This window comes from Elephantulus edwardii, unplaced genomic scaffold, assembly GCF_000299155.1.
Source record: "Elephantulus edwardii isolate Elephantulus edwardi_28Jun2011 unplaced genomic scaffold, EleEdw1.0 scaffold00113, whole genome shotgun sequence".
Classification (NCBI taxonomy): Eukaryota; Metazoa; Chordata; class Mammalia; order Macroscelidea; family Macroscelididae; genus Elephantulus; species Elephantulus edwardii.
In genome coordinates, this window is record NW_006399863.1 from 9,785,321 (window position 1) to 9,796,974 (window position 11,654).

The window sequence follows — 11,654 nt, forward strand, 5'->3', positions numbered from 1 at the left end:
GCTGACCGACAGCGTGCTGCGGAGCTTCCGTGTCGCCAAGGTGTTCCGCGAGAACTCGGACAAAATTAACTGTTTCGATTTCAGCCCCAACGGCGAGACGGTCATCTCGAGCAGCGACGACGATTCCATCGTGCTCTATGACTGCCAGGAGGGCAAGTGAGTGCGGCCGTGGCCCCGTCCCGGCCGAGTCCCGCCCGCGGCCCGCCCTCCACCCCGACTCCCGGCCCGGGCCTGGTGGGCGCTCGCCCAGGCCGGGGCCGCCTCTCGCCCCGCGGTCATCCCGGGGACCCCTCTTTCCTCTTATTGTCATCGGTGCCACCACCATCATCATCATTTTAGATCTCTGATCCCTGCGGGGCGCGCTTGCGCGTCGCTTGCCACCCCTCGTTGACCTTGACCTTTAACGCCGCTTTTCCCTTCCCGGCCGGTCGCGTTGCGTTGCGTCCTGGGCTCTTCGGCCTGGGTTTGCGGTGCGGGTCGGCCCCATCGCTGACCGCGGGGCTAGCTGTCCTCCACCAGCGCCCCCCCCCCCGGGTGACCCGGCCTGGGCGCTGGCACTGCGCCCACCCATGCGGGCCCCGCGACCTGGCCATCCGCCCCTGGGCGGCGGGCCCGCACTTCCCAGCTGTCAGCTCTTACCTGTCGGGGGGCCCCCCGCCCCGTCCTCCCCGAGCTTCCCACCCAGACCCGGGTCCACGTCAACCGCAAACTCGCTAACACCATCTGGAACTTTCTTTCCCCCTCCTCTCCTGTTGATGTCTTCCCAGCCCTGGAAGCAAACTTGACCCTCCCATCCCGACCTTATAACAAAGAAAAGCGTGTGTCACAATTTCGGGTCTTCCACCTTTCCTCCTCCCCCCAGCACGCATTGTTTGGCCCCTTTGAATCTAGTAGAATTCCAGGTCTGGGCCTGAAACTTTTCCGTTGCCGGAGTCCTCCGGGAGACCCGCCCCACCCTCCTCTGCAGAGTGTCCGCGTCCAGCACTTTTCTGGGGCCCCTTGTAGTCTCGCTTGGAGGGGGATCCCGTCTCTCCCCCGTGGATTTGCTTCGTCCCAGCCCCTGTTAGGGCCTTGCATTAGAAACTGTTAGCGGTGAATGTGATTTCTCCGCAGGCACCCTCTGTAAGCAGGCTTGCGGGTGTTTGATTTAAACTAGTGGCTTTAGTTTCGCCAGACTTCATTTTGTTATCTGGCGCGCACATTCTTCAAATGTTTCTTTTTACACACCCCCCCTTTTTTCCCCCCCCTAAATGATTTTAGAAAGCCGATTAGTAAACTTGGTGTTCTTGGCTACATGAAATAATGTGTTGGTCCGAACTATAATAATGTAACTGTCTCCCTCGGTTTGGGGGTTTGTTTTTTTTTTTAAATTGGAGTTTTTGAGTTTTTGCATAGACTGTCGCACAGTATTTTGTAGTTAATTGTATTTGGATCTGCCTGCATTGTAGCCTGCAGTGGTGATGGGGGAAAGGGGCAATTGCCCGCCGAACTGAGATTTCCTACTTCTTTGCATTCCTGTGATGCATTTAATAGGATTCTTATCCAGGTAGGATCACTTGAATCTGTTTAGACGAGGGAGTAACGTTTAAAACTGAGACCGAGATTGAGATTCAGGAGTCCTAGAGGCAAAAGTAAGATGAAGCTGGTTTGTTTGAAATATTAAGTACTTGTGTACAGATTAAATCCTCCCCTGGCACCTGAGGATGGAGGTGGAAGCCCTCAAAGGTAATGAAGGGAGCACGTCTTCATCAGTTAGCTCCTAAAGTTGTGTAGTTTTTAACTGTTGAGAGGGATGATAGCCACTTTAATTCCTGTCTTGCCCATTTTAAGTTAATGAATTCACTCATGAAGAGTTTTTACTTAATGACAAACTTAGAGAAAAATTATGACATGTGTCACCAGTTGGTTTCGTTTTGCTCTCTTTGCTTTAACATTATGTAAATATTTCTCTTTGTGTACAATCCCACGACCACTGCCACCACGTTAGAGAATAAGTTGAAGGTACCTAGTACCTTTATCCCTAAGCAATTCTGAATGAATTTTCTAAGCACAGGAATATTCTGTTACATAACCAGAGCATAGTTTCCCAAATTAGGAAATTTTTAATTCTATGGGACATGTTCTTTCTCTCTCTTTTTTTTTTACTTCGTAAAGGAGCTTTTATTGAATTTTTGTTTTATGTTGATTTGCTCACAAAGTTCATATACATTGTGTTTTGCAATATTCTTCATTCATATTGTGTGTCATACAATCATTCCCCGTGCATTATGTTTTATAAAATCAATAACCATTGGGACATGTTCGTTTAAACTTCCAGGAGTTGTGACTTTGTGGAAGGATGAGCAGCCTAGTACAGTGGTTGGGGAAACCTTGAGTTCTAGTTTGTCTGAAGCTTTGTCTCACATGCTTTGGACATATCAGGAGGGGTATTGGGACTTCATTCTTGGAAAAGTGGAGTGTCATCCCGTCATCTTGACAAGGATTGACAAAGTGACTGCAGCAGTGGACTCAAGTATATCAGAAGTGATGAGGATGACCCAGGTTAGGACAGGGTTCAGATCCACTATTCATATGATTGCTCTGAGTTGTATTAGTTTCGGTGGCGCATAAGAGCAGTTTGCTCTTATTATCTTTGTGACATTCGTCAAATCACTTATCCATGTTAAGTGTGGGAGGATCATTCCCTCCAAGACTCTTAGCTTCAAGGAATCCATGATTCTAAGTGGTAATGTGAAAAAAAGTTTGCCACTGGTGTAAATATCCACATTGTAAGAAAAATATTTCCTTGTATGGCATATTATCTTTATTAAATGGTACTTGTTTTAGAACTTCAGGCTTAAGACGGGCAAAACCAAATTTATATTTTTCTTTGGAGAACAAATGTAGAATGTATTTTTTAACTTTTTTATTATGGTTTGAGTGAAAGTTTAAAAAGTAAGTTAGTTTTCTATCCAGCAAGTCATACACATTTTATTTCATGCAGATTGCAATCTCCTCAGTGTGGCAGTACTCTCACTTCCTCTGTTTTCCATTGGTCTTTCTTTCCTACCTCCTGGGCTTTGTTTTGGGTAAATGGCAGCTCTAATGTGATTGATGGTTTTGAGAAATCAGATATGCTCCAGTGTTATTGTTCACTTTATATGCCTGTCTGTTGTTTGGCTAAAACAAGATTCTTTATGCTCTATACTTTCCAGTTTACTGTTCTTTTAGTCTTCTAGTGTAATGGAGTTCATCTTTTGAGTGAATTTTCTGCTCCCAGAATATCAAGGATGTTGTTTGTAATAATTGATAAAAATTATGCCAAGAGGAATGTTAGGGGGGTTTGAAGCAGGGAATGTTAAAAAAAAAACACAAAAAACCAGGAAGAAAGGAGGGGGAAAAAATATAAGTGAACTTTGTAAAGCCCCTTGAAATAGATGCAGTGTGAATTAGGGTCTTTAAAATGTGAAATGAAAGCAGTAGCTTTCTATTAAAAAATCTTGGGTTGTTCTTACCAATGTATTTGAGACAAATAATGTTTTATTTTTTTCACTTTTAACATTAACTTCTCAGGTTCTGCTCTACTCTTTGTGTTGTTAACTGACCCTCTAGCAAGTTTTCAGAGGCCTGGGAGGAGATTGCCCATCCTTCTGCAGAGCAGCTGGTAGATTTGAACCACATGCCTTTGGAATTGCAGCACAATTTTTTATCACGTATCCACTCTTGCTCCTTCTACTTTATGTAAATCAAATGAAATACTAGGATAAATTGAAACTGCTCCACTCACTGGCAAAAGCAAAGTCAGCTACCTTCTGAGTGCACACTGACTACCCAGTCACATACTCACTAGTTTACCTCATGGTAACTCCAGGTTAGAACGACAGATCTTGGACTCAACTAGGTAGCCTGTGACCCAGTTTTTTGGTATTATTTCAGTAAAGGAAGACTGGGAAAACTTGTGTATTAGAAGTGAGGAATTTTATTTGGAAATAGGCTTATATGTTGACTACACTGACATATAAAAACCAAACCAAAAATGCCAGTAATTGATTTCTTAAGTCTACCTGAATTGTCTGATTATTTAGCAACTGGTTTTAACAATTTTCAATTGAGAGTTGAATTTCTTTTTCATAAATTTGAATTTTTACTAAACATTAGCATGAGGTTTAAATGTAACAGGGTATGAGAGCATTTTTAAAGATTTTGCCAAAATTACTTTCAGCTAATCTTAGTGTTCGTTTAGAAGTGATCATTCAGGTAATGTTGTTCAGTGGATAGATAACCATTAGATTTAGAAATGTGTGATTGTTTGAAAAGAAGAAAACTCCTAACTAGTTTTGCTGAGGAATAAGAATGACGCTTCTAAAAAAGTTCTTTGGACTTGTAGAGTGGGAGGAGGACTACCTTAGCAGGAGCTAGTTATTTTTATTAGGAAAAGCAGCAGTTTTGCATCTGGTTTCAGTTGTGCTAACCCACTGCCTTAAATGAATGGCTTTAAGAAAAGTCTGACCTTCGATTTGGCATTTCCATATTGCTCACAGTTGTGACTTAAATTGTTGAGTATTCCTTTCTTCCCAGGTAGATGTACTTTTTCCCCTTGTGCTCACTGTAGTAAAGATTAATTGGAGGTCCCAAATTAACTTTCTATCCCCTTACCTCCAGCATTAGATGTTCAGAGACTAAAGGCTTCCTTGACATCTCTCATACTTAATCAATTTGCTTTCCCTCTTTTGCTGAAAGAAATGCTTCTTTCAAGTGTTTAAAATTTGTCAAAGATAAATTTGCCACTTCACCTGCGTCTTGTTTTATGGATTTCCCAAATTTTGGTGAAGGGGGATTTTGACGAGTTTTTTTTGGAGGGGTGTGTGTGTGTGTGTGTGTGTGTGTGTGTTTTAATTTTTTTTTCTGTTTATTTCCTCTTCAGACCGAAGAGAACCCTGTACAGTAAGAAATACGGTGTGGACCTCATCAGATACACACATGCAGCAAACACGGTGGTTTACAGCTCGAACAAAATAGATGGTAAGCAAGCCTTCTTAGGAAGTTATGTTCATGGTTTCCTTTGTTAAATTGTTCACAAAATCATTGCAAGAACTGCTGGTTTGGTTATGGTTACTTGAGTTTGAATATTTACCTCTGGTGTTAGCAGGGTTAATGACCTTGTTATTACTGAAGAATGCTGCAAACCAGCACCTTATCTAGAATTTAGAACTGTGAGTCTTCAGCTGAGAATGAGGAGTAGGAAAAAGAATGTTTTGTATTTATGGTTTGTACTTCTTGAAAGTTGAAAGAATACTTTAAAATGGAAAAAAAATACTTGATGCAGAAGTTGGTAAGCAAGCTATGCTCATATTCAAAATATACACATTTGAGAAACATTTTCATAAATGCTTATGCTATGTTATTTCAGGAAATTTAGAGTTTTTAAATAATGTTCATTTTTTATGGTTGGTGTGACTATACTGATGTTAGCCATCTTTGATTACCAGAACATTTTTTTGGTCTGAATTTGATTCTGCTTTATTGTCATAGCTACTGTCTTTAAAAAATACAAGAGATATTATTAGAAATTAAACTTGTAAATTTGTGTAATGAATGGTCTCTATTTTTACCTGCATTTCCCATGGCATGTTATTCTTTGTTGACAGATTTTCTTGGTAATTGAGTTGTAACTTTTTTGTTGTTGTAATTCTTATTTTCATGTTAATACTCTTGAGATGAATGAATTGTGTGTTTTTGTTGTTGTGTTTTAAAATCTTGCTGCTTTATTAACTTATTTTTGCAGAAAAATTTTTTCTAATGTCATTCCACAAGGATTACTTAGACTGCTGTTTTCACTGTGCTTACATAAGGGCCACCAGGCATACATTTTTGGGGTTTCTTTGATTTTTAATGATTTTTTTTTTGCTTGCAGTTATATAATTGATGCTTTTGAACAAAGACTGTAAGACTGGTATATTTCTTTTTGTGGGCTGTTTTTCTGAGGAATTAAATGTATAGTTTTCAAATATAGTGCAAGACGAGGCAGATGTGTACGACTTGCAGCTTTGCTGCTAGGTCTTCTATGAAGATACTGTCTTTCCTGTTTCGAGTGTATCCTGAAGAGTTCCTGCAGCGCTCTTCCTTCCTTCTGCCTGATTCCAGGCTGAGGTAGTAGTTTGTACAGTTTGAGGGTCTATGATACCACCCGGTACAGGAGATAACTGTACAGGCCACTGCCTTGCCAGGAACAGTGCATCAGCTACTGAGTGGGGAAGAGAGGATGGCGACACCTTGCTTACCTCTGGGAAACCAGGTAATGAATGAAGAGAAAGACTTTTCCTTCTGAGGGCATGTGAGTATCTCGTAGACGTAAAACAACCAATACTACTTTGTAATTGTTATTTGGTAAGTTTGATGGTGATTTAAAGAAAAATTATGTATAATTCAGATAATTGAAAGCACAGAGTGCCTATTTTCCCCCTTCTGGGTTAAATACCCTTTTACCAGAAAGAACACTGAAATGACTTGGTACTTCTTGGCCTCATTATTCTTGGCTTCTGTTTGCCTCATTAATGTTTGCTTTCCTGCACTTTGGCATCATTTCCTCTTACCTCTTCCTACTCAACAATTGTTCTTTATTCCTAGACCTTTCAGGGCCACAGTACTTTACAGTTTATTGGTTTTGGCACTCCGTCACCTACCCTCATCACCTATGTTTGTTTTTTACCTCAGAATAATTTGGTTTTTTAGAATGTGTGTTTTTATCATGTATAAATCTCTATATGATTATTCTTTTGATACTGTCAAAATCTTACTCTTACAGCTTGGTATGTTTTATGATTTTGATTTTAAAATGTCTTAAGATCTTTTTCATTTAAATCTCTTTACTTCTTTGCCCCTCCTATCCTTTTTTGGTCTGTTTTAAGCTCAAAAGTATTCTTACTTGATGTATGTGGAACTGGTAAATTAGTTGGCTAATGAGAAAAGAAATAGTAGAATCAATAGTAGTACTTCTCTTGCCGTTTATTGTGTTTATTCAGTTGATATTCAAATGAGGTCAGGGTGGGTTAATGTGCTCCTGGAAAGCCCTGCACCAGGCATCTGCCTTGGCTAGCCTTTCCATTCAGCGTGAATGCTCACCCTTACCTCTCCAGTCCTGCTTCTTAGCAGTGAAATATTTTCTTTTAAGGGGTTCTGTTTTGTGGGCATACTAGACCAAGGCCTAAAACAGTTTTGTTTTGATTAGGATACATTTGCTGTGCAAGCTGTATTAAAATTCTATGGAAGCCAGAGAACATTAATAGTAGAACAGTGATTGTCAGCATTGCTCTGTATGGTTTCAATTTAAGATCTCTGGTTTTGAGTTAAACAATTTCTGTATGTGCTCACTTTTCTCTACATGGAAAGAGGAATCACTGACCATTATCATATCTTGCTTGAGTTATGAAAACAATCTGTGCTTTGACCATATTTTTTTAAAAAATGAAAATATAAAGCACATTTCTTTAAGAAGAGTAAGAGATGACCGTGCCTTATTTATCTTCTTACAGATACTATTCGTTACCTGTCCTTGCATGACAACAAATACATCAGATATTTTCCTGGACATAGCAAAAGGTAAGACCCAAGTATTACCTAATGAGATCTCTCTCTGAGGCTACCTAGAGAATAACTGAAGAATGGAGAGATTTTATTTTTGAAGCTAAGTTCCTCACTGCTTTTTGTCATTCTTGTTAGTCTTGTTAACTCTCTTTGAACAATTGGTGAAAAGGCTGAAGTAGGAGTTAATAGATAAACCAGAAACTCACATAAAATTATGAAAAATGTGAAATAAAGATAAGCAGTGAAAACCTGTGTAGTAAAAACTACTTTTGGTATGTAGGAAGCCCAAATCTTACAGGTCTCTTAATGAAAGGACTATTTGCTTGTATGAGGCCTGCCAGGAAAAGTAGCTATTATTTTGCAGGTCTCTGCTCTGTTTAAAAATGTCCTGCTTGAAGATCTTAGTGAGGATGTGAAAGACAAGAAGCTTGTATCTTGTAATGCAAGTTGCCTGTTTGTGTATCCCATTTTAATTGCTGAAGGAGGAATTTCCTCCTGCTTTTACTTAACAAATGTATACTCACCTAGTATAGCTTGGAACGATGACGACTTGGAACACCATGTTTTGGAGTGCATTGCTGAATGGGCAGGGCTTTTCTGTGTTGCTGAAGCTAAGGGTCGGTTTCTAGTTACTGTGTAGTTCTAGACAAAGGATAGTTTATACATAAACAGGTGTTTTTGCTAGTTTGTAGTCAAATTGATGGTCACAAATAATGCTGTCTATCATCATTGGTTAGTTGTAGTTTGAAAATCTGTCAAATCTTTTTAGATCTCTAACTTTTTTTGTTTCTTAGTGGATGATGTTGGGGGGCTTCTCCCCATTTTTAAAATAAAATCAGGCTATCTAAATTAATTTTACCTTCTATCCGTTTTCACCTGAATTCTTCTTTGGAAACCCTTTCCTTGAGAAAGAAGTCACCTTGCTTTCTTTACAAAACCAATCTCCCTCTTTCTGCTTGCTAACATCTTCTTATGCTACCTGCAAATCTACCTGATATTCCTTATTGTAAATGTGTCTCTTGACCCCATAACCTACTCCTTTTCTCACTGTCAAACTTGAAAGCATACTCTGTACAGCCCCATCTTTCCTCACATTTAACATTTAAATCACTTCTAATCTCATTTCAGAATTATATGTGGGTTTGCCTTTCCCACCCTGTAGGCCTTTTCCCTTTCTTCTTCTGCCACCAGTTAAAATCCACTGGGTTGTTTTTGAGATTTGACCTCAGTAAAACATAATTTCCTTTGCAGCCGACTTTCCCCATCAAGTCTGTTCTTGCCGTTTTGGGCCTTTCTTTTCTCCATTTGACTGTAGAGTAAATGGTCTAACTTTGTTCTTCCCACTCCTAAGCATCTTATCAAATGTCTGTATGTGATTTCATTCAGCTCTACCCAGACGGCTTCCAAAATCAGTATTTTTAGAAGAAAACTGATTGCCCTTCCATCTGTAATTCTGCTCATTACATACATCTGTCCAAATGTCTCTTCCATTCCCAGCAGACAAGGCCCATACTTGATTGGCCTTCCTCCCTCCTCTGCCTCATGATCCTTCATCTTCATGCCTTCTAGGTCTCCCAGTTCAAAGCCTGTCTTGTCCATTCTCTGCCTTTACCTTGCCTTGAGTTGGAATGGACTTGCCCAACAATAAGGATTTTACCGAGGTGTAGCCTCCTGTGTCACTTTCTTCTCTACAGTCTGTTTCCACCCTAGCTCATGTCCTTTCAAGTGGATTATCATCAAATTCTGACTCTTCCTCTGCCTAACCATCCTGCTCCACCACCCTATGATAGAGCTCTGACCCCGTCACAGCTTCGCTCAGGAAGCCTCAGTGATTCTCTACATCTGTCCATTTGGAACCAGGTTCTGCTCACTCTGGCTTCAACTCCCTCATGTTTATTCCTACCACTCCAGTTGAGGTGAACTCTGGGCTGCTTTTTAAACATGAATCTCATGACATTCCATAAAATTGTCTTCCCTTGAAACTCTGTCCACCTCAAAGCCTTTTCTGGCCCTCTCTTGATGTCTGGACTAGACAGTAAAATTCTATAGGATTGGAAGCTTGCTCCTCCTGTTTCCTACACTTCTCGGTGTAGAACCTTGTTCCAGTTACACTCCCTGAGCCTGTGAGCTAAATGGCACATTCATGTGCTTTCTCCTTGCTGTTTTATTACCACCTGAACATTTCCAGGGAGTTAGAGATTTTAACAGTTAAAATTTAAACTTTAAAATTTTAAATTTTATTTTATTAATTTTGATGAATGTTTACAGAGATTTTGGATTTCCCTTCATTCATTGTTGCAGTTTTTCTCCCTGCCCACCCCTCCCCCCAGTTCACTCTTCTCTTTAAAAAGTAAAAGAATAAAGAAAAATTCTTTTTTCTTGCAGTTTTTTTTTAAAATTTAACTTTTTTTAGGTTCAGTAGAGTTGGTTAAGTTATATTGTAGGGAGTACAAATGTTGAATTCTCTTAGAAGAAATGCTCTTTAGTTTTAAGAAAAGCTCTTAAGGGTATGATTGTGTGGTATAACTACTGAGGAGGGCTTGTATTGGGTACATGGTTGCTATTAGGACAGGCCTATGCTTCTCCCAAGTCCTGGTGGCATAGTCCATTGTGTGTTGTACTGCTAACCAAATTGAAGTCTGAAGCAGTTAGAAATCACCAATGATTTTAGGGAATGGGGAGGCAAACATTCTCCCCACTCCTCCCATCGAGACGATAGCCTTGGAACCCGATGGAGGGTGCCTGTGAGTCAGAACCACTGTACGGCAGTAAGTTTGAATGTTTTCAAGTATAACTTGGAGTGTGCTGCCCACAGAAGCAAAGCCTCTGTCACCTGGAAGCCTGTTAGAACTGCAGATTTTCCATTTTCACCTTGGACCCACTTTATAGAAACTCTAGGGATGAATTCTGGCACTTTGTTTTGTTTTTAATTATTTTGGTGAAAATATGCACATTCAAAGATCTATCATTTCTGCAGTTTCTATATGGATAATAATGACATTGGTGACAGTATTTACTTATCATTATCACTGTCCTTTTCACGGTTATCCCACCAACATTATTTTAAACCCACTGCCCTCTAAGCTTCCCTGGTTCCTGCAGTCAACTTCATCTCACATAAAAAAAGAGAATATTGTTGAGGCAACTTAGGAACAACCAACAACTTCATGGGGTCAGGCCTCAATTCAGAAGCCTGAAAAATCTCTTGGAACCCACACTGTAGATGATGCTTATGCCACTCAAGTTTGAGAACATTGATACAGTCCACAAACCTGTAGTTAAGGAATTACTTTTTCTTTTTATTGAGAACAATAGAGACATAAAGCAACTGGTTTTTCTTTTCTTTTTTTTTTTTAATTAAAGAAAGTTTACCAGCTTAGGGTTTCCAGTCATTCATTGTTGGACTTTCTCCCCTCCTCCTCCTGAATTCATTCTTTTTGAAAAGAAAAACTTTTTCATTGTTATGCATTCCCTCCCCCTAAGTCCACTCCACCACTATGCAGCCTTCACTCTGGACTCCTGTAATGACAAGAATACACATTCATAGATCCCTTTTAAACAGTTCTCTCCCTCATCTGTTTCAGTGCAGTATACATCATTCCTCCCCTCCTTGTCTGTCTTCCTTCAGCCCTGATTCAGTCCCTTTTTTTTTATGTGTGTGGGTTTTTGGTTTTTGTGGGGGTTTTTTTGTACACTGATTTTTTTTTTAATTAATTTTAATGAAAGTTTACAGAGAGTTAGGATTTCCAGTCATTCATTCTTACACTTTTCTCCCTACCCACACCTTCCCCCTCAATTCACTCTTCTTCTTGAAAAGAAAGAAAAACTCTTTCATTGTTATGCAGTCCCTCCCCTCCAAGTCCACTCCACTATGCAACTTTCACTCTGGACTTCTATAATGACAAGAGTACCCATTCATATAGCCTTTTAAAACAGTTCTCTCCCTCATCTGTTTCAATGCAATATACATCATTCCTTCCCTCCTTTTTTGTCTTCCCTCAACCCTGATGTCAGTCCCATTTTACAACAGTAGCCCAATATAATATTTGTCCTTTTGTGACTGAGATATTTCACTCAGCATAATGTCCTCC

The 11,654-nt window shown here is 40.0% G+C and overlaps 1 protein-coding gene across 1 annotated transcript in view; it reads left to right on the top strand.

Moving 5' to 3' along the window:
- The window catches only part of WDR82 (WD repeat domain 82), a 20,684-nt gene that overhangs the window by 736 nt on the left and 8,294 nt on the right, over positions 1-11,654 (top strand). Inside the window, exons 3-5 of the mRNA XM_006892300.1 lie at positions 1-156; positions 4,904-5,001; positions 7,512-7,578. Coding sequence (XP_006892362.1) covers positions 1-156; positions 4,904-5,001; positions 7,512-7,578 — 321 coding nt within the window. The remainder of the gene's footprint in view (positions 157-4,903; positions 5,002-7,511; positions 7,579-11,654) is intronic.